Genomic DNA, 24,100 nt, shown 5'->3' on the forward strand with positions numbered 1-24,100 from the left:
TTGCATGACGGTGTAGGTTCGAACCCCGTCGGTGGCTAATCTAACAAAATCTATCGTTTGACCAAAAAAAAAAAAAAAACCAATCTGGTATTGGAACTAACTGTTAGAATGTGGCTTTTCTAAATGAACCTAGTTTGTAACTCATTGAGCATCTCCAATGCAAGATGCAAATGAAATTCTTCGGAAAGTTCTTTAATGGAAGAATGTGCAAATGCAATTCCCCATTTTGGCTGAAAAAATTAATCTTTGAAAGTGGGCCCACTAAAAATTAACTACATAACGATCGATATTGACAACACAACGATTAGATATGAACAAATTGTTATAAACAAGTGTGAAGAACATATTTGAGTTTTTGAATCTCAAGCAGTTCTATTTTTGTACAAGTTACAAAGTGAACCCTTTTAAAAGATAAAGGGTTTTTATCACAAATGATCCCTGAAATTGACCATCACCATCAAGATATTCTCTGAAATTGAAAATCAATCAACGTAGTCCCTACAAATAGGTGTCACAAATCAATGTGGTCATTCTGTCACAATTTTGTTAAAAATTCCGTTAAGTGCTGATGTGGCACGTAAATGGGTCCCATAAGTCCTTTTTTTTCTCACAAATGGTCATTGAAATTGACCTGCGACATCAAAATGGTCCCTGAAATTGAAAATCGATCAATGTAGTCCTGCAAGTAAGTGTCCCAAATCAATGTAGTCCTTTTGTCACAATTCTGTCAAAAATTATGTTATGTGCTGATGTGACACGCAAATGGATTACACAAGTCTAATTAAATTTAAAAAATTACAAATAGGTTTAATAATTTAATAGTTAATAAAAAGTTATGAACCCAAATACCCAGTCCGGCAATCACCTCTGATCCTAGTCCATATTTCTCTACCTCATTTGCTATCTATCCTCTAAAAAAATCTCAATATACCCATCTTTACACACTTCAACACCCTTCACCGAATTGAACTTGGATCGAGATCACTTTTGGTGATGGCTTAGCTGATTGGCAATAACTTCTGGGACATCACAGTTAATATTTAGGCGATCAACATCCTCACAACCTTAATCTTAGAGAGTTTGTTTAGGGTTTTTTTTTGTGGTCTGGTGACTCAAAGAATGACGAGGTATGCCTTGAGATAATGAGGTTATAACCGAGGTGCGTCTATTGTTGGTTGAAAACTATTTTCAAACCCCCTTTGAGGCCTTGGTTAAACCTTGTGCCTTTGAATTTATGGAAAGGATCTCTCTTCGGAGTAGGTCTTACTATAAGAAAAAAAATTTGTTGTGCAAAAAGGTATTTAGATGACTTTTTTAATTAATTATTAAACCCACATCAGCACGTAACAAATTTTTTTTACAGAATTGTGGCAGAATGATCATATTGATTTGCGACGCCTATTTTCAAGGACTACATTCATCCATTTTCAATTTTAGGGACCATCTTGATGGTGGGTCAATTTCAGGGATCATCTTGATGGTGTGAGTCAATTTCAAAGACCATTTGTGATAAAAACCTTTCTGGGGCCTATTTATGTGCCACATCAGCACTTAATGAAATTTTTATCAGAATCGTGATGGAATGACCACATTGATTTGCGACACCTATTTTCAGGGACTTCATTGATTGATTTTCAATTTCAGAGACTATCTTGATGGTGAGGGTAAATTTCAAAGATAATTTGTGATAAAAACCCAAAGATAAAAGGTTGAATGTTATCGCATTCAAAATTGGATGGAGCAAAATCTTCTAGTTCAATTCTCAATGTTTTTAGCGGTAAAGAAGCCTTTTGTTTCAATTCTTACCAAAACCATCCATCCTCCAACACTACAGAAAACATACAGTTCAATTTGCTGGTAAGAGAGAAATAACAAGTCCACGACAGTAGTCAGTGATATTTATACGTCTGTTTTGTCCTCTTGCACTCATGTTGAGTGTAATAATAACTGTAAAATATTCACCTTAAAGTGCAGATGACTGAAATAGTAGCACAAAAATCACCATCGAGAAATAAAATATGACAGTAGCACCCAATTCCTTTAGCTTATTGACAATAGGCTCTTCCTCCGCCTTGGTTAACCCTTTCTTCACCACAACAGAGACCTTATTCACTAATTCTTTAGCCTCCTTCAGTCCCAATTCAGTGAAAGTCCTAACCTCCTTTATGATCTTGATCTTTGCCGCTGCGTCAAATTTTTCAATCTTTATATCAAATGCAATCTTTTTTGCAACCTTGGATTCTATAGAAGCAGGCCCAGAGTCAGAAGATGCTGATCCAATACTCGAGATTGCTAGTCCGTACCGATTGAGGCCCATTTTCAACCTGAAAATGATGGAATAATCGTGCCTCTCAAGCTTTGTGAGGTTAAGGAGCTTGTCGACAATGCGCTTAAGCTTCTAGGTCTGAGTCTCATTTGTTGTAGTGGCTGTGCTGATGGCACGGAAAAGGGTGAAGGTGGCAAATGTTGCAATTACACCCTCGTCAAGTAGTTTGGGTTTGGTATTGACTCTAAGAAGAGTGGCATGATTCGTCACTATGCAAAAAAATCAAGATGAAATATAAATAGATATTCAGATAACTTCAGTAGAAAACAAATATGATTTTCGATAGAATATTTACATTGTTTAGTAGAGATCCTGGTGCACAAGATTACGTTAAGCATAAAGTATAATACCTATATATCGCTATTACATTATTTACAATAACAGAAAACACCTAAGACAATGATTTCTAACAAATCATTTACACTAGTGAGCAGAATTCCTAGTGCACAAAGACAAATCTTATGTAAAAATTGTTAAAAATGTATTGCCGTTAACTATAATAGAAGATACCTCAAACACAGAAAATCCTAACAATTAAATAAACAAATTATACAATAGAATTTTATTCATCAAAACCCACATACTTCTTTCAATTGGAACTAAAAAAAAGGAACGGAAAATGAAACAAAATCCAAAACATACTTCCATCTAGACGTAAAGTTGATTTTCCACCTTTCTACTTACCCTGATCCTTGTTGAGTGGTAGTTGTAACTGGTAAGTCTATTACAAGTTGTCACGTGTGCCAATGAAAGAATTAGAAGGAAAGACAAAGGACAACTGATACTACCAAGCACAAAACAAAGTAAAAACTGGCTTGCTGACTATTCAAAACTTGTGTGTTCATGGAAAGAAAAAAATTATGGCCTAAAGTTTTTAGTTTCACAGAAATATAACAATTTGCGTAAATGCCCCAATTGGAATGTACTACCAAAAACTATTTCCCTAACATATGTGAGATTACTCGAAGAAATGGATGATGTTCAACATGGAAGAGTCAGTAAAACATATAATTAATCAGACTAAGTTGTAGAAAGAAAATGATGAGGGTTGTACTCCACTATGAATATGTTCTTCTGATGCCAAGGGCCATCCTTACCTCACCAGATTTGACCTCCCCAAATGAATCCACCAAAAAAGGTTTGGACCCTGGGATGAGAGTGGTTCGAGAAAGACGAGCATGGCTGGAGAAGCGTTGTAGAAAGCTCGCCATCAGAAATTAACAAATCAATTAAGATAGCCAAACTTGCACCCTGTTGAATACAAAATCATCAGGATATTAAAAATTCAAAATCAACATATGACATTCTCAATTCGTAAATCTCAGACATAAACTTGTATCACACTTTAATAAGGTGAGTCAAACTGTTGAAACCCTTGTAATGTTGTGTTCATGAATCTTGTTCCGTGATGCATATAAAGTGCATACTCTAGGGTTTAGTTAACTATTTTATTATCTTATAACCTAGTTTTTTTTTATTTTTTAATTTTAATAATTGGATTTTTGTGTTTGGTCTTTAGTGGGCCAATCAAATCACATGGGGTTGGATTTGCGGGGGATTTATTAACTAAAAAGTTGTATAATTATCAATTTGCCTTTGCAAACCAACAGGACAAAACGTGCACTATTTTTTCAAGTGGGCGCCGCTGCCTACACTAGGCATGTTGTAGCTCCGCCAGTGACTGTCATACAATAAACCCAATCAGTAAACTTCCTCTAAGTGCACAATAACCCAACCATTTTAGTAAAATCTTCATGTCACATTTAGAGCTCCACAGCAAACTTAAATGGCAAATCTTTTGAAAAATTTCAAAAAGAATAGAAATCAATTTTATTTCTAATAGCCTGATAATTCTTAGAGAATAACATCACCAATAAATTTTAGATGTGAACATGGCTCAAGTTATGGAAAAAAAATGGAATAGCTAAACAATCTTACAAGATTAACAGAACTTTGATATGCAAATTTGATGAAACAAAGTTAATATTTCACAAATAGTTGTTGGCTATACACAACAGTAGTTTAACAGAACTTTGATCGAATGGATCAACGAAAATACCAAGAAACAACTTAAAAGAGAAGTTCATCCCTTCAAAAATAGTTTCCATGTGTTTCGTAATGGGCTTATCTATCAAGATAGAACCTCTACCATTATCCAGACAACTTGCATCTCTTTTAGGTACATCGAGCAAAGTAACAATCCGTCAATAACTACCAAAAGATACAAAAACTCAGAATGATTTGAAAACAGATTGACCATAGCATGGTAGAGAGAATTAAACACATAATCATACGACTCTAATCTCAATTCAGTCAATCCTTACAAATAAAAATGGAAATTTTTGCACTCAAAGACATGCCGACAACAACAATACAGCTCGACACCCTTTTAACCCTTGAGAAAAAGCTTGTTTTTTCCGCTCTACTATTGCAGGATCACATATACAAGAAAAGTTTGACACTAATGCAGAGGTGGCAATTATTAAAGAATGCAAACCAAGATACTAAAAACAAACAAACAATCAAAACAGGGAAATGAACAACATTTGAATACCCAGAAACCAAACATCATCAACTAAATACGAACAAAGTTAAGGAAACATAATACATATACTAAATCAGAAAGTTTTTTATAATTCTTTCGTTTCCTATGTAGGATTGACTATTTAATAAACTTCCATGCAACTTACCTCTCCAGTGTAGAGTGTCGATTAATCTGTGGTGGCTCTGTGGGGGGATGTCGGTCGGGGTGGTCATCTGGGGAAATGGTTGTTACTTTGTTAGGAGAGGAGAGAGATTGAGAGAAGAGATGTTTGTAGGTAGTGGCATTGGAAAAGAGAGAGTTGTGGGTAGTTGAGGGCTGAGGATGAAGGTTGGCGCGGATCGAAAAAGTATTTGACTGAGATTTTAAGGCTTAACATAACAGCCACTAGTGATTAAGTGTTAGAAGGTACATGGTATTTCCTCTACTGTTTTAAATCACAATTAAGGGTTAATTTGAGAGGGAGATATCCTTAAATGGGACAATTTTTTAATTTTGGGACATAAATAGGATAAATTGGCCATGCACATCATGCACAAATCGAAAATACAAAAATAGCCACATATAAATGGGTTATTCCTCACTTTCTCTCCCCTATTTTCTGATTTCTCTCTCTACTCTCTTGCCCTTCCTCTATCTTCTCACTTTTTCTCTCTACTCTCCTTCATTTCCTCAGATCTCTAAGCTTCGATTTCAAAGAGATGAAAGTCCAAAGAGAGGCAAGAAGAGTGAGTTGGGCTTTGGGTTCATCTTATACCTCTGATTTCGAACAAAGGGATGCGAGAGAGAGGTGAGAAGAGTGAGCTGAGTTTTGTACCATATTTTCTGTTTTGGCCGAATGGTTCCATTTTTTTCCAGCGATTGAAGCTTCAGCAGGCATAATGTATAGGGTGTTAGCTTGAAGTTCCTTCATTAATGATTTATGGAATAAATGGGTTGTTTGTAACATGAATTAATACTTAGAAGTTAATTAAGGTTTGTGTTTCATGTTAGGGCATATCGGTTGTTGAATAAATTTCAAGTTTTGACGTGCTACAAGACTGAGATGGAACAATTTTTGGTTCAAGTGTTCAATTGCAGAAATTTGTGAAATTTTTTCCGTGGTGGACATATGGTGTGCATGGCTACATTTTAATATGAGAAGTGGGAATGTTCACTAGTTAGTTATGATGCACATATGTTGTGCCTCAGAATTTAGTGAGTATGACCACAACCTAGTTAGCCTCGGCGAAAAACAAAATTAAGAAAAAACTTAGGGGATATTAAGGATTATGCGTCTCCGTGAAATAACGACAACGAGTAACATGTTTTTCACGTGAACGGTTAAGCGGTAGTTGATATACGTAACAAGACTTTTCAAACTGTCACTATAACCTTATATACATAACAATTATATTTTAATTGTATCCATTATACCAATATGTTGCTGTTAAAGTTTCTCTCGTTATATGCATATCATGTGCATGTACTGTACATATTATGTGCATGTGGTGTGCATATAGTGTATTTTGTGTAGATGGTGTGTATTTACATCTTTGATACTTTTCACATTAACGTATAGTACTTTTTCCTTTGATTCCGAGGCAAGTGATGAGTAGATTTTATATTATATATTTAACCCTACTCTTAGTATGTTTTGGCTATTATTTTGGAAGAATTTTGATACTCTGAATTATATTTTCAATACAGGACTTTCGACTTCCTCTGGGGCAAAACGTGACCAAATGGATAAATTTTGGAGTAATTCCAGTTGGAGGACGTTCATGAGTTGCTTAGCTAGATCGTGTGAAAATATCAGATTTTTCCACCAAGCGGTTATTTTCTGGAAATAGAATAAAGGAGTAGTATGTGGTACTGAAAAAAGTTATGTTTTAGGCTGGATTGCAAGTTTTGGAGCTCAAGATGACCTATTTTGGATTCAGCCCCTTCTAGATATGTATTCAGAATGTTCTGATCTTTAAACCAAGTTGTCATAGACCAGATTTGGAGGATATTTGAGGCTAAAATGTGGCTGAGCAGTTCCTTTACAAATTCTCCTAACTTAATTAGGACTTTATTTTCTATTATATTTTATTATAATTAAGTTAGGAGATTGGTTATGTATAGCCTTATATCGCTATACATAAACAATCCCTCAATAAAAGTCTTTGGAGATAGGAAATTGGTTAGGGTTCTTGAAGATTTTCAGACTTTTACTTTAAAGTGTTTTCAATCTTTTTCTTCATAATAATATTTTTTATGATTTTAATTATGAATATGCGTAACTAATCTGTTTTGATAGGGCGAAGCCTTGAGCCTTAGCATGGATATGTAATGTTTATTTAATTGCTTATGATTGATTCCATGCACGCTTTGAATTATTGATCACCACTTTAAACTATCTAATTGTCTTAATACTTGACCACCATTAGGATATTTGGAAAAGTAATTTGAAGTAATTTTGGTCGGAAGGTTCCCTGAAATTGACTCTGGTTTCTTATGGTTAATAATGTAATTTCACTTAAGATGAACACCATGTCTTAAGGGTTACATGGCTTTTCAAAGGATTTTCACAAAGTATAATTGTCGATACAAATTTCCGCCGTCTTCAGTCTTGACGAAAATGCATCCACAAAAAAATCAACACCTTTGATCAGAGACCTAAGCCTCACGTGCCCATGAGGTGAGGGGGGGGGGTAGGTCAACGGATCTCCGATGCCTAAGTTAGTTTCTCTAAGAGAGTAAAGTGTTTAGGGCTTTTTAGGGTTGCAAAAGCTCTCTGAATTTGGTAGAATATGGGGTATTTATAGGGTTAGGGTTGGCCATATATTGTTTAATGGAGAGATATTCTCTAAATATTCCCAAGATATTTAATAGGAAATAATATCTTGAGATAATGGGGTAATTATCCATAATTGATTTAAATTAGGATTACTTACTTGATTGGAGTTAATCTTCAATTAGGAATGTATTAAAGATAGGATTTGGGTAATTAATCCTTATCTTTAATTCCGTGCCAAGGGCAGGTGAGCTATGGGCAGTTGTGTTTAGCTGGTGAGACCTCTAGAGGCGTGAGCTGCGCGTGGGAGCATCTGAGAAGCCTGCCCATTTATTGAGGGCAATCTTGTCTTTCTTGAATAAAGGTCCACGTGTCACCTCTAGAATTTATGGGATTATTTTAGGCTCCACAAAAATGAGTCTCTCATGTTCATATTTGATTTGAACATCTGGACGGATTACATGTTAGATATACGTTCTACGTTAGAGGTTCCAAGAAGAATATATAATAGGAAAACCTTACCTTCAAAGTGGCATGTATAGATCACAAGTAATTGGTAAAAAAACATAGGATTGCTAGGTGATGGCGGAACCCTAGTGTTTTTATAAATTGGTATTTAAAAACTCTTTTCTTTTATCGTATTACTTTTGGGTGAATTTACTATTTGTTTTTAATTAAAATTCGTTTTTTATTATATTACCCAATTTCTAAATCATATTTCTAAATTTTAAATTTTAAGTAGTTCATTAGGAATTGTTTTTACATAAATTATTTAAATAGTCATTTTGGAGAACGACCTTGCAGAAGCATCTATACTTCAACATCCTTGTACTCTTGCAAGTATTTTGTGTGATTTTAACCTTCTTTTCATAGGTACTAAAAATCCTATTAGCAGGCCCTGCAAATACAAAAAAAAAAAAAAAAAAAAAAAAAACGAACGAGTTCGTGAAACAATTTCCTTTGATTCAGTTGGGTTCTTTTGTGCCCATTCGAACTGCAATTTTTTCAAATTCTTGACCAAATTCAAATTAATGAATCTTCGATCCTTCATATAAAGTTTAGGGTCATTTTTTAATTTCGAAGAGAGAGCTATGAGCTACGAGTTTTTTGCGTTGAGCTCAGATATGTGAGCATAACATATATGATAAAAAAGAAAAAAATCAAAATTGAAGGATTTGGATCTCCTCCAAGAAACACCAAACCAATCACTTCAACTCCAAAAATCCATCAGTCAAAAAGCAAAATTAAGCAAACCCAGTTCACAAAACCTACAAATGAAAAGGTAAAAATCGAAGAAGATGAGTGGGTTAGAGAGAGAGCTCTTGTGCATATTCGAAATGTAGAGAGAAAGGGGAGAGAGAGAAAGAGAGAGAGAGCTCTTGGATGCAGATGGGTGGGTTAGGGTTCTTTGAACTAGAATTGGGGAAGAGAGATTTTCTCTTTCTCCTCTCTGTTTCTCTCTCTACAAAATGAGAAATGAGAGCTGGAATTTCTAGATAACCCATTTATATGAGAGGACAATTTGGTCATTTCAAGGTGTAGAAAAAAAAATCCTATTTCTGTCCGATTATTGTGCATGGCGTGTGCATATTTGAAATGTCCTATTTCTGTCCCAAGATAGAAATTGTCCTATTTTTGGGTATTTCCCTTAATTTTTATAATGTATTGACACTAATTAATGTTTTATTTATCTATGTTAAAAGGTCTATCTCCCGATTAGTATAAATATACTTATCTAGAACATAACTTTGGTAAATGTTCCATAACATATATATTATTTTCTTGCCCACTGCTTGAGTCACAATATAGCTTACTAACTTGACCGTTGGACAACATTTGGTTGGTAGACACGCCCCAATCCTGGTGTCCGAAGGACAATGACATAGCCATGTGCTGGTTGACACCCGAGGGTGATGCAAGCTATTTCATGAATGCAAATGCTGAGAACATGTAAAGCATGCATATAAAATTCACGTGTAACAACGCAATAAAGTAATCAAGTACAAACCTTAATAAAATATAATATTCAATTGCCAACAATTTAAAAGTGATAATGCATGACATGTTCAGAGCATACTACTAAATCGAAAAACAAGCGGAAGGAATATTAGAAGGTGCGATTACAAAAGATGTCCTACGCAGAGAGGAGGACACAAATTCATTGATATGGGAATGCCTCGTAGCTCGGGTCGTGTGCCTCGTTCCTAGGTTCTGAGGGGGCGCAAAACAAAACATGAGTGAACCAAATTTCTATATTGTAATACTAAAACAATTATTCTTCAACGTACTAACACCCAGCTTTAGAAAATTCATATAAAATAATAAGTAATAGGTTTTTCAAAAACCCTAGCATGCCATAAAACCTTCGTAGAACATATATCATATATAGTGTGCTTTGTAGTGGTATCACCAATGCTCGAAGGCACTACATCGCCCGCCTGAAGGCATATATAAATATCTTCCGCCCGAAGGCACATATGTATGAATATCCACTAAGTAAGCACAAAAAATCATGAACATAATCTTTCCAAAATATATCTCATCGGAGCTCGATAGCTTAAACATCATATCATAAATCATATTCATAAATATCTTAGTAACGTAAATTTGATAAAGCATGATATTTCATAAAGCGTAAATCCGATAACTCAATAAACATTTCATAAAACGTAGTCATAAAATCATGCTTTTTATGTATGCATTTCTAGTAATAAAATCATGCATTTTGGAAGGGGTCCATTCACAAATATTCTGTCGCCGAAGAGCTGTTCGAACTAGGGAGGACGGAAACACCACTAACAAACGCACCTAAGTACATAAAGGGACCAATTAATAACTATGCTAAAACGATTGAATTTGGGAAAATGAACGTCATAATCGAATTTAGGACGTCGAAAAATCTAAGGGCGGACCTTGGGTTCCCCCAAACGCCACCATGGGGCGGTGGCCTAGGAGGCCACGGGCCACTGCACGAGTCGCTACGCGCCGAGATGGGTTGCCAGAAAATTTGCTGGCTCCACCGTGGACAGCAGCAGAGCACAGTACCTTCTACAGAGGCGCGTGTGCTCCACACACCGGCCATGGTTGCACTACGTGCAGCCTCACGCACCCGCGAGTAAAGACTACTCATCTTCTTCGCAAGGCCTGAAACTGGTCGGTTTCTGGGCTCAACTTCTCGAGCTTCATTTAAGCTTGTTTCTCAACCATTTTCGATGTTTCAAAAGCCAAATGAAGCTTGACACAAGGAGAAGAGATTCATACCAAGTTGTGATCGAGTGGTGGCCAGAGTTGGTCGAAAAATGGCTGCAAAGTGGTGGTCCTTGCTGGAATGCTGGGGAAGTTTTCCTTGTGGGTTTCCTACGTCCAAACATCACCAAACTTCTCAAAACTACTCCTAAACATACATCAAAGTATGATCTACAACTTTTGGACAAGGTTTGAGGCTTACCTTCATCGAAGAACGTGGAAACTCGCTGGAGAGCTTCGGTGAACAGTGAGTTCACTGTGCAGCGAAGGAGGAGGGGTTTTGGGGTGTTTCTCGTTCGTTTCTGGGTTCACAACTAGGGTTGTTGGGTGGTGGGAGGTGTTGTCATTGTTGTTTGTTGTTGTGTGTGGTGCCCTTGGGGAGGGCAGTTCCAGAGAGAAACGAGAAGACCGAGAGTGAGAGCTTAGAGAGATAGAGAGTTTTGAGAGAGAGACAGGTATATTAGAAATGGGAAAAAGGAGAGGGGGCCACGGGGAAAAGTGAGAGGATTGGGGGACAAGAATTCATTGTGGGCCCCAGTGGCTCACACATTAAGGTCATTAAAGATGAAACACGAAATATTCGAAAAACATTGGACGTTTCGTAACGTAAAATCTTCGTTATAACTTCAAATTCGAATCCATTCATGCTCACGCGTTCGTGGTGATGATTACAAAAAGAATAAACTAAGAAAATTAGTCATACACATTACGTTGAGACTGTCAACGAAAGTCAACGTTCATGCCTCAAGGGCAATTTGATAATTTCATACGTTCGATACAATAAAATACAACAAATTTAGGACGGGGTATCATAACCACACTTGTACTTCAAGTTGAATGTGGTTGCTTGCTTTCTTATAGATATCCAGGCTTGCAGACCTCCTCCATCCACAACAGTGCAGATTTGGTTCCAACAGTACTCGAATGATGTGAATTTGTCTTATGAAAACCAAAGGCAAAGTGAATGAATTATTGCAACAGTGTCATAAGATGATTCAATGTCAGTACAAGTTTGATATATAGGTGATCCACAGTGATAATGAAGGTGAATATTTGAGGACCGAATTGATGTAGTTGTCCAAATTATTCATCAGAATACATGTTCCTATATACCTCAGCAAAATGGGGTGGCTGAGCAAAAGAATCAACATGTCGTCGGACCGGACTGATGACTCAACTGGTATATAATCTTCTTTCATTTCATAATATTTTACAGAATATTAATATCAATAGAACTTGATTTTTATTTTTTTTTCTTTTTTTTTCTTTCTGAAAATAATGTAAACATTACAGCGACGATTGTCAATGTGTTTTAAGACGAAACAAGTTTCTTACATGTATTATCATTATCTAAATTCCTCGGATATTAGGGGGTGGCAATAGAATCACCCAAATAAATTTCTGAGCTTCTTTTGCAAGACAATTTTAAGTGCAGAACCAATCAATGGCCAACTTGTCACGATGGAAACATACACAAGCAACCACAACGACCACTTAGTCCGTCGGGATAGCTGATCTAAGCACCGTCTAACAGTAGTAGTTACATCAAGAGGCTTCGCATCCTGCGCGTTAGTAACTTGTTCAGATGATTGGGGGATTTCTGCCAAAGAGTGTGATTCTGGCTGAATCATCTGTTCATCTTGTTCTCCTGAAACCATTTCGTTAGTTTCTCTGTCATGGATCTTTTGTGGTTCAAGTACATCTTCCATCTTAGTCTCCATTGCCTGTTCATTTCCAACGGCAACTACCATTCCATCGTCTGCAATGTTTACATAGGGACCTTGATGATCTATTGAAGAGTCCAACGACAACTGCGGGCCAGAACTCACCATCTGAAAAACATGAAGATCAAGAATATTAATTTGCAGAAATGGCCTGTATGCTGCACAAACAACAATTTGCATATACTTCTGGACAGTATCAGAATCTAAAACCTCCGCTTCATGCACCCAATAACGACATTCCTTCATTAAGCACTCAAAGACTAAGGAAAATAAAATTATACCTTCTGTACATGCATATATTGGCTAGAGTGAAGAATTTTAAGAAATTCGTCAACAGCCCTTACCCACCTGCAAGGGAAAGAAAATTAATCACGCATGTTAGAACAAAAGCTATGATGAAGCTACCTAAAAGTGCGCATGCCAACCATAGCAAAGAGAGTATTATGACCACAATAGCCGCAATGAACACAAATATACCATATTACGACAGCTTCAAAAGGACAAGCTATAAAGTATCGTTACACAGGTTGCTAGCCACGTATAATAATATAAAGTTTATAGGAACAAATACATTAAGTTAATCTCCAAAGTGGCGACTAATGCAAACATAAGAGAAAGGTATAGAAATAACATGGAACCATGAAGTACCAGATGCCAGAAGCAGTTAATCCTTCAAAGAAAGCCAAGTGTCCTCCATGCTTTGTTGTAGCTAATACAATATTTTTGTTTGCCCTATTGAAGACAAATACAAGGCATATGCTTAACTTATGTGAAAGAAGAAACTGATGAAAGAAAACACTTTAAGAAGTCCACCTGCATTCATCCCAAGGAATGGCTTCCCTAGTGCAGACTGGATCATCTAAAGCACTGATACAGAGCAACGGGACAGCTACATTTCCCACATAAGTAGCACTGCTACAGCGCCTGTAATATGTGTCCACAGTCTGTAAAGGAAAAACAGATGCTTAACGCAATAAATAGAGCAAAGGTAAGGTATGAGGAACTAGTGAAATCTACATTATACCTCAAATTTCCCAACAATGCAGGTGGCGTGCTGATCAAAATCACGAATAGAGCGCGACTATTGAAGAACAAGATAAGAACAAAACAAACATTAGTACAAGGCAGGTAGCGCCACTCAACGAAGCATACACAGACACACACAGACTATTTCCACACAACTGTTTCATTTGGACGTTTCTTATTTTTCATGAGTAATATTTAAATCCACAATTAAATTCAATTTATGGGGTCCATGGGTTTAAAGGAAAACTAATGAAAAGGACTTGAAAACTTTGAGTTTTAACGATAAGGACAAAATAACGGGTAAAGTGAATAGTACCAGGATTAATTTTGTAGTGTAAAAATATGGCTTTTCGTTAAAGTGAACAGTACTGGGAGCTTTTCGTTAAAGTTCCCATGGGTTTAAAAGTTGAACATTCCAGAAGTAAAATTACTTGCTGCAGGTTTTAACAATATTTCATAATGTGATAAACTTTCTAGCAGAGTACAGAGGTCCAGTATCAACTTTATTCGCTGCTCTAACAATGATGCTGAGCTCAACAAAAAAATCTTAAAGAAACACCGACCTTTTTTATGCCTTCCCAATTAGCGAGCCGTAAGAAGTGAGGCTGGTTTCTGCATTAACCATTTATGATTTGTAAAAAGGACAGAAACTATTGTTAATAAATAGATCCTATTCCTACCTTTTTGATATTGTAAGCAACTAAATGAATACGGTGCATACAGTGGAGCAAATATACATACATAGTCCTAGCCTTTTAAAAATAACCCCTTTGTAATTCAGATTAAAACAATGAAGAGTTGATGAATAAAAAAGTTTGGTTTTCCAGAGATTGGAATTCTTATCCTGCAATTTGATTATTTTGGTGAGATGCCAAAATTCTTGGTGAGAGCCTAAGAATGGGTGTGATGCCTCTGGAGTGATTCCAGTCATCTTTTATTATTGTTTTACTTTAATTTATCTTTGTTTTCACTTCCGTTGAGCTATCTACATTCCTTTGCCCAACTCTATCCTACACCACATAATGTTTTATGAGGTATTTACTACCAAATTAAAACTTTATCATAATATTGTTTAAATAAACAGACATACAGTTGAGCATAGCCTTGAAGGCCAATTGTTAGAGCTTTATCATAAACTTTTTGCAACAGCCTACGGCCTATAAATCTATCACCAATCTGCAAGAAAAAAAAAAAATCATAGGATAAGTAACTTCATTCAGTATGAAACTACTGCAGAAACCAAATGCTAATTTCAATTCCATGACACATGCGAAAGGAGGAAACACCTTCTTTTCTTTTTTTTTTTCTTTTTTTTTGTAACAATAGCATCAAATGCACAATTAATTTTTTCATCTAGCTGAAGCTTGTTTGGCAACTTGCAGACAGGTGTGAGCGGAGGAGAAAGCAACAGCAAAATGGTTTGTTTGCCTAGCAGTATATGGTACGACAAAGGATGTCTAATATTTCTTTTCTTTTTGTTTTTCATTTACTCAAACGGTCATATATTTCCAAGATACGTTAAATTAGAGTTGCCGTTCAGTATATGCTACACTGTGAAACCATGCATGTCTCACGCTATTGTGCCATACCAGCATGAGTGTTATTATAGATTTTAATATTACGGGCTAAATGATGAATGCCGAAGTCCAACATGATACCAAAACTTTTGGAACCCAATTAGCCACTAAGGCCTAAAATAAAAATGATTCTCATGCAAGTTCAAATAAATAAAAATATCAAGTCACGTTGCGCTGCCATGCAACCCCAAAAAAAACCAAGAGATTCCAAAAGTAGAAAACACAGGGTACAATATATGATGCACTGCAATTTATTGCTAAGCAACACCTTAATATGTTGAACTAGTACACAATAGGTTTACTGAAAGGTATCTCTGCTTGGCTAACTAACATATTTAGCTCTTTCTAACAAAGTTCTGACAAACAAAAATGTTCAGAAGTTAAAATACTCAACTCTGAAACCCAGACCAAAGTATTATCCCCTAGTATTATCCCCTGCTAACTAACATATTTAGCTCTTTCTAACAAAGTTCCGACAAACAAAAATGTTCATGAGTGTTATTATAGATTTTAATCCCTGAATCCATACTATGGAGCCCCTAGTATTATCCCCTGCTGACCCCTTCATTAATCACTGTGGACATATGCAACAGCCTGGAATGGTTAACAGTAGAAAAGAAAATTTGGGACAAAACCATATACAGAAACTTGTCCACAGACACTGCCAATGCATTTAGTCACAAACCAGAAACATTGCTCTTCACATAATCATTAAGTTGAGACACTAACCAAAAGGTCCCAAGGGGAACATATCGCTACAGCCCCAGCAGCAGGAGTCTTCTCGCCATCCTCCCCAAGATACTTGACCTGAAAACAATTAATTAAAATGGATGTCAACTTCAGGCGATTAATGAAACAGAGAATGTTGAAAACTAATTTTATATTGGAATTATTTTAAAAGATCTCCCAACAACTCATATAGCTCGGTGCTTTGCAGAGTTGATGCCAAAAATACTAGCAAATGAGAATATAGAGAGATAATGAAATTGACTTGTATAACGTTCTATAAAGATCTGTTTGATCTCAGAAAAATTAGAATAGTGCTAAAAACTGCAAGGTGAGTGCCTCTAAAACAAAAATGAAGTTAATATATGATTAAGGGATCCAGAATTAGAAAAGTAGTGAAATCAAATGATACCATAAAATATCAAATCTAATTAATAATTACAAAAGGCTTAAAAACGAATCTAACACTGCCAAATAACATACCAAAATATTGGCACCTATACTTGTTCCAACAATAAATAAAGGAGCCTTGGGGTATTCGTGGTGGAGGTTATTAACGACAGTCCGTAAATCCTCTGTCCATCCAGCATTATAAAAGCAATCGGACTGAAAATAACAAGAAACAGAACACTGAGATTACTTCATTGGCTTAATAAGAAAACTAATTATTCAAAGAGAAACGCACAACATCCAGAAAGTTAGACAACAGAGAAGCAGCACAGAACACATTACTATAACAACATGCTCGTTTGGATCCTTTTCTTTTTTCCTTTTTCTGTCTGTATTTGTAGAAGCTGTTTGCTAATGGATGTTATTTGTACTTCTGTGGATAGGTTGCCCACTTTTTAATTGTTTTCTAGTTTCATAGATAATGAATAAGGTGTGCTTCTCAATAGAAAAATAACAACAAAATACTAAACATTAACGATTGAGAATTATCAGAATCTTTAATATCAATAGCTTGTCAACTTTTGTTGCTTCTAAAACAGCTTCTTACTGTAATTGAAACGCCACCCAATCCTCTGTGATTGCTAACAACAGCATTCCATCCTTTTTTTGCTGTATTGAAAGCAAAATGCTTTATGTACTGCAGCAACAAGAAGTAACATCAGCAAATCATCATGAATGCAGACAAACCATATCTCACACATAACAAAAGCTTATTATGGAATGAGTCTAAAGAAGATATCAAGAGGAGCACTTATATTTTTTCTATAAATGAAAAAGACTTCGTAATTCATATCATAAACTATCTATTCATATGTTAAATCGATAAACATGATTTATTGATGTAAGTCCTGCATAAGGGTGCAGATTTTCTTTAGATTTTGTGGTAGCTTGTTAATCATAGGTTGTGGCCAGCTCTTTAGTTTTTATGGACTGTTGGTCCAGTAGATTGTACTTCCTTCAATTTAATTGTTATGCTTCCTATAAAAATAAATGAAAAAACATAGTATTTCCTAATGTGACAGCACAATGAAATAAATGTGAAACATAAAAAACAAAGTAAAAATAACTCTAAAGCTAGGAGCTAGGTCCTCTCCTTTTTCCATTTCCTCCATTTGTTGTAGGAGCAGGACAACAGTGAGAGAACAGAAGAGTGAGATTCTTACCCTAAAACCTGAACCCAGGCCTTTGCAATCCCAACAAATGTGCATTTTGTTTTCATAAGAAACAAAATTATTAATAAAAAGAAAAAAGGTACATGAAGAGTGAACATGGAATCCACTTCTATTAAATCGTGAAACCTAAAAATCAGCTCTACACTAATAGATACAGCATCACATTAAACAAAAAGAAACGATGCTAAGGTCAATTTCTGACTTCATTATTGAATCAGGTCAATGGCTCACTTTTGTGTAAATTTACATTCCATGTGTGGTAAGGAATCGAAATACGCTCTTAACTGGAATCCTAACCCTCCTCTTTGTTAAAATTGACCGGTAAATTGCAAGCCAGACAACGTGCCAAACATCTAATATTGGTAAAATAGGAATTACTTTCCCATTCCTGGACTGGATTATGGCAAAATAAACACGACCTAACAGAAAGGGACAACTCCTTCAACTCCTTCATCATTAATCCCATCATCAAAACTTTTAAACCACTCACGTATTAGCGCATTCCACGAAATTGGGATAAACCAACCGAAGCTTCTCCTTCAGTAATCATGATCATAAAGGCTCCCATCCACTTTCGGGTTGATTAATGTCAGCATCTGGGGAACGGTGTGGGTGGTACAACATCTATCATGATTACAGGGTGTAATCTTGTTGTAGATGGGATGGCATAGATTGGACCAACTACTTCAGTTTGAAGAACCCCGGATAATTTAATTCCTATTTTGGCTGAGACTAGGAGTGATGTGGCCATGGCCAGGTCTAGTTGTAGTTAGTTTTGTGTTTCAGACATATAATAACCAACAGGACGAAAAAGTCCTTGCGAAGATCTTAAAAGTTCCCCAATAGCAATTTCGTACTAAGTTTATAACTGCCAGTGAGCTCTAGCTCAAATTCCATTGGGATAGGGTGGGAAAGGTTCTATCTTAAAGACATTTTTTCTGAAGAAAAAAAAACTCAGTTGAGATTCTAAGATTCAACAGCTTTCGAAGTTCTAGAGAAATTTATTTTACTATTTTAACTTCTTGCTTGACTAAAACCAAAATTTCTATTTGAACCAACTAAATTAGTTCAAATATTTTATTCCTAGAGACTCTAAAAAAAGACATGGAGTACTTTTATTCCTAGAGACTAAGAAAAGACATGGAGTGGTTGAAGCTAATAGAAGACTTGGCGCAAAACCGAACGCATTGGCATTCTATAATTCATACAGCAGACCCCACTTAGTGGGATAAGGCTTTCTTGTTGTTGTATTTTATTCCTAGAGACAGGGACCACAACAATAACTACTAGAATATAAATACACTAAAAAATTGAGTACCAATAAGGGTTTAGTCAAGTAGTTTGCTCCCACGTGGTAACGGGTTCAATTCCTTATAGTACCAATCTAATCTAGCAACTGCAAGAATTTCCCACCTTCCAAATTGTAGGGTTTGACACAGAGGACCCCAGTTTCGAACCAGAGCCCTTGATGCGGATTTGGAGAATTCTGTTTATACAAAAAGGCAAATAAATAATGAAGAAATAAAGATTAAGCTTACAGCAGATTCAGAATCGCTGGTTAATCCAGGAATCACCAGCACGATAGGGGTTGTGTCATCTTTAGGAATAGCATTGTTTGTGCTAAAAGCACCTCCCAGAACTGCATTACAAGCATACACATGGATCAGAAAAGAAAAAGCATTTACAACGACGATTACCATGAAATCAAGAGTGTCAATACACTTCAGACGAGCATGATAACTAAATAATTAGTAAAGCCACTACACTGGGACACATTTTAAGATTGTGAAAATTCTTTTTGCAACCAATGAAAAAAATGGTTTTATTTACTGTATGAGAAGAACCAAAATAATCTTTTGGGTGGGTTTTAGAAGATACAGGGGTTTGAATCAAGGAATATCATTGAGACTTGCCTGGTCAAGTTTACAAAATACTAGGTAGTAATTATGTTTAGGAGGCTCAAAGGCTATGTGTGGTCGTTATTGAAATATGGAAGTGTACTGAGTTGTTATTATCCTATAGTGAGTTTAAAGGGTCCGTCTGTCTAGATGATGCTGTCTCGGGATTAGTTACTAATGATGTCCATCTAACGTGAAATGGACCGGAGTACAACCAATTGAATTGAAAATTCAGTACACTAAAGTGAGGAAAGAAAGATGAGAGAAATGCAACATACGCAGGAGATTAAAAGAATAGCCCTAGTACTAGCACAGCAGCATACAAATTTAATAACAAATCTCATATTGAACAAAAATAATACAGAAATTTCAGTTTGACATAAAATTCCATTTTTCTCCTGTTTCAGGCCAATTACCAAGACGGAAAAGATTGGTTGCCTAAATTTAAATTTTTTTACAACATTCCGTAGAGAGATCAATTCACCATCTAGCTGATAGAACTTCAACTCTTCAGTTAAAAAGATTTGACAATATTGCAATGTCCAACCAATAAAGGTCACACAATGGAACAAATGGTATCATGAAGCCTCACAATAAAAATAGACGATGCCAATTTAGAATAAAACCTACAACTGCTTTCTCCAAAGATAACGTCACTGAGGAACTATTGTCAATTAACAAGTAAGCATTCTTTTCTTTTGAGAAAGAATTAATATATGAACATGAAAGACCACATTTTTACAAACACCAAATATAAATACAGCCCACATTACACATCCTATCAACATAAGCCAACACAACATGAGTGCCAAGTAGAACACAACCAAAGAAATACAATATACGATCGAACGAAAACAAAGTTACAAAAACAATGGAGCTTATGCTTGTATTTTTACTGTATATCAGAAACATAAAATTAAAATGATAAGGCTAGTATGATTTAGTGCTAACTACATTACATACCCCTGAAATTTGGGGTGATTTTAAAAATGTGTCATGAAGTTTCAATTTTCTTATTTAATACCATAAGTATTCAAATTGTATCAATTTATGTCTTTGGTCAGATTGATCACTTGATCCTTCATTAAATTGATGGCATAGTGAGTTGTGATCATTATGTGGGCTATCGTTTAAGCCACATTAGAACCACATTGACAAAAAAATCATCAATTAAATGGAGGATTAGATATTCAAAGAGACAAGGTGTAAATTGATACGATTTCAAAACTTCAGGGTGCAAATAAGAAAATTAGAACCTCGTGGTCCATTTTGAAAATCAACCCCAAACCTGAAGAGTGTACAATGTAATTAACCCTTTACTTTGCGTTCACTAACGTCCATAAAAGAATATACGTACATGGTCATTAATTTCAGGTAAATGAATAATAGTTACCATCAGAATTCCTTAGCCAATCCAAAGCAATGGTTCCACCATCAGATAGATGAAAAATTTCTCTGCGAGGGAATATACATTGCTATCTGTTAGTCAAAAGCATGAATCAAAATTCAAGAGGAAGAATAGTCAATGACAGTTGTATAATCTGTATTAAAAAATATAAACATATTTTAGTAGAGACACAAAATTGTAGCAAACCTATGCGAGAAAGCAAGATCATGGAAAAAAATGTTAAAGTATCAAAGATCCAAGCAAACCTTTAAAAGCGAGACAGAAACAGTTAAGGATCAATATAGAACAATACAGTTACATTTCTCATTTCTTGACAGTAAATTAGTAAACTAACAAGCCAACTGATTCATTTCCCCAAATAGACCCATCTCATATATCATTACGGCTATAAATCACATTGTAATCATGTTACATCTATCCTTGGGTGTCAAACAGGACTATAACCACCTTATATAAAGTTAAACTCAGATTCTGGGAAGCTCGTTAAGCTTCAGTTACAACGGAAAGGTTGCTCCTTTGTGACCGAAAGGTCACGGGTTTGAGTTGTGGAAACAGCCTCTTTGCAAAGCAAGGGTAAGGATGTGTAAACTAGACATCATCCCACCCCTACCCTCGCAAAGCGGGGAGCCTTGTTGGCTTGGGGTCGCCCTTTTTTTGTTTGTTTATTTAGATGGAGGGTGAGCCTTGGTGCAATGGACAAGTTGCTCCTTTGTGACCAAAAGGTCACGGGTTAGATTTGTGGAAACAACCTCTTTGCAAAGCAAGGGTAAGGCTGTATACGATAGGCGTTCCCCTCCTCCCTCCCGACCACCCCCGACCCTCGCAAAGCAGAGAGCCTTGTTGGCTTCTGGTCACCCTTTTTGTTTGTTTATTTAGATGGAGGGCGAGGGATGCAACGGAAAGGTTGCTTCTTTGTGACCGAACGGTCACGGGTAAAAGTTGTGGAAACAACCTCTTTGCAAAGCAAGGGTAAGGCTGTATACAATAAATGTTCCCCCAACCCCCCGCCGACCCTTGCAAAGTAGGGAGCCTAGTTGGCTTCAAGTCGCCCTAGATGGGAGCCAGCTATGTGTTAATATCAGCTGGGATACTCAGTATTTTTTCCCTCTAGAACCTTGTTCAACAAGCCCGAAACCTTAAAGCCAGCCAGAAAAGCATACAGAATAAGGTTTCTCTTCTGTATTCTTTCCTTTTACAAGAAAAAAATATGTAAGCCCGATTTAAACTACACCAACCTGGAACATAATGCAACTAAATACATAACAGGCCTAAAATGGCGGTGGATGAAAAAATTTAGGCATAACCTGTACAACTCCTATTCAAATGATCAATGTTATAACTTTTAAGCATATCGACAAGACTACATCTGAACCAAATAAAATCAGAGACATATAAAACCCACTGAACACTAAAACCTCCTCCCAAAATCACACTGAATTGTAAACTGAGAGCATTCTGGTTTAAGATATCATCCAGACAGACAACTCATATAATACATCACATTTGCTTTGCGGTTTGCATCTTTTAACAGACTCAAAGAACAGTAAATTCGTGTGTTTTTATTATTCATAAAATCCTAATCCACATACGAAGAATTGAAGTAGTAACAATCGCAGCCGAATTGGGTTTTGCAGCAGTACACAATACTCCAAAAGATTTCACTCCCAAAACACACATTGCACACAGATGCAAAAGAACCCACCACACAAAAACAACCACAAATTTCAAATCTTGAATTAACCCAGATGGCGAAAATGCATAAACATAAATAACCCCCATTTTCCCACAAAATTTGAAAATTGGGTCGACCACATGGGACAGATGCAAGCGTACCTTTGGTAGCTGAAAGCAGGAGGCCGTCCAAAGAAGCTGAGAAAAAGAGTCTGGAAATGGGGGCTCGAGAGCCACGGCGTCGCCAAATACCTGCAAGTTAATAGACTAATTAAGTTAATTGAACAACAAAATCAAAGATTTTAGCTGCTTAATCAAATAGTATTGAATTGGCACCTGGAATGGAGAATCCGGCACTTGGAAACGACGCCGTGGTAGATATGGGAGGAGGGGTTGAAGGTTAAGGAGACGGCTGAGCCTCTGAAGGCGGTGAAAAGGTCTTGGAAGAAATGGAATTCGAGGAAGTGGTAAAGAATTGCAGCGGAAATCGCGAGGGAGGCGAAGAGGTAATGCCAAACGGGAATCAGAGAGAGGTCGTTGAACAGAAGAATGTAGGGGTTGCCGGAATCGGAATCCCGGCGGAGGAGAACGTCCCTGCAACTGCAATCCATCGCCTCCTATGATTTCTGGCTTCTGGAAATGAAAGTTGATTTTCGTTTGACGTATGAAATGGTTGGACAGGTGAGCTAAATATTCAGCAGCTCTCGGGAGCGGGGCCCATGCTGACGGATACCAACGGTTGATGAATGGGAACGTTATTCATAAGAACGTTGAATATGAATGGGAACGCTATTCACCTAAGATTTTCCTTGCAAAAACTAAATAAAATTCGAGAGTTTTAACGAAACATTTTTAGTACTGTTTATTTTTAACTTTCAGTTGTATCAAATAGATAAATAGTTTAGAGTATTGTTATTTATACACTTATTTGACGTCAAATCGAGTAAATTAAAAAAGATAAATGACAAAAAATTAGTAATAATGTTTAAGAAAGTGTATGAATAACAATATTCACGTTTTATCAAGTTTGTCATCTGTTTTTGTTCTGTTCGATAACTAAACAATCTTAAATTAATTGATTTTTTTTTCCAAAAATGATCAGTACGTAATGATGAACCGAATATCTAAATAGAGTTGCATGAACAGCCCACAAACTATTTTAAAAAGGTCATTGAGAAGGATTTGGATCCTCGAGAGCTAATGGAGAGAATTTTCCTCATCAATCATCTTGGACCGTTGAATTTTTATTCAATGACTATAATTATTATAACTTTAAAATGACCTCCTATTTGTATTCGTTGAATAAAAATTTAACGATCCAAGATAATTGACGAGAAGGATCCTCTCCATTAGCTCAGGAGAGGATCCAAATCCCATTGAGGAGTCGAGGAGCCAAGTCTTTTTATTTTCAAAATTAAGATACTTGAGTAGTGATTAGTCAGTATCTAATTTGCTGACATCTTGATGTGACAAATAACATTTTAACACATCTTTAAAAAGTTTCCTAATATTTGTTATTTTGCAAACCGAACACCAATCATCACTTTAAATGTACAGCCAAACACCACCGACATTT

At 36.1% G+C, this 24,100-nt stretch overlaps 1 protein-coding gene and 1 long non-coding RNA gene across 2 annotated transcripts; both read right to left on the reverse strand.

Moving 5' to 3' along the window:
- Positions 1–1,874: 1,874 nt before the first annotated feature.
- On the reverse strand, positions 1,875–5,253 carry LOC148697141 (uncharacterized). Its single transcript, XR_015962093.1, has 2 exons — positions 5,017–5,253; positions 1,875–3,577 (listed from the first exon to the last, which is right to left on the reverse strand). It is a non-coding gene; the product is annotated as an uncharacterized LOC148697141 (long non-coding RNA).
- A 6,839-nt stretch (positions 5,254–12,092) lies between these two features.
- On the reverse strand, positions 12,093–23,355 carry LOC137725959 (embryogenesis-associated protein EMB8). The gene is made up of 14 exons (XM_068464805.2): positions 22,861–23,355; positions 22,687–22,776; positions 20,839–20,900; positions 19,086–19,186; positions 16,923–17,012; positions 16,409–16,531; positions 15,929–16,006; positions 14,713–14,798; positions 14,186–14,234; positions 13,621–13,677; positions 13,410–13,540; positions 13,245–13,328; positions 12,878–12,944; positions 12,093–12,704 (listed from the first exon to the last, which is right to left on the reverse strand). The coding sequence occupies exons 1-14, from the start codon at positions 23,133–23,135 to the stop codon at positions 12,258–12,260; spliced, it is 1,740 nt and encodes a 579-aa protein (XP_068320906.2). The 5' UTR covers positions 23,136–23,355; the 3' UTR covers positions 12,093–12,257.
- Between the last annotated feature and the right edge of the window lie 745 nt (positions 23,356–24,100).

The sequence above is a fragment of the Pyrus communis genome, chromosome 5, assembly GCF_041283825.1.
Source record: "Pyrus communis isolate YQ-2024b chromosome 5, ASM4128382v1, whole genome shotgun sequence".
Lineage (NCBI taxonomy): Eukaryota > Viridiplantae > Streptophyta > Magnoliopsida > Rosales > Rosaceae > Pyrus > Pyrus communis.

What these genes read in the sequence shown, in the direction of transcription:
- LOC137725959 (XM_068464805.2), bottom strand. Translation starts at nt 23,135, where the DNA reads ATGGATTGCAGTTGCAGGGACGTTCTCCTCCGCCGGGATTCCGATTCC. An exon ending in TGCCGGATTCTCCATTCCAG is followed by an intron (nt 22,777 to 22,860) that starts GTGCCAATTCAA and finishes ATTAACTTGCAG; the next exon opens with GTATTTGGCGACGCCGTGGC. An exon ending in TGGGTGGCGTTTCAATTACA is followed by an intron (nt 16,532 to 16,922) that starts GTAAGAAGCTGT and finishes TGTTATTTTCAG; the next exon opens with TCCGATTGCTTTTATAATGC.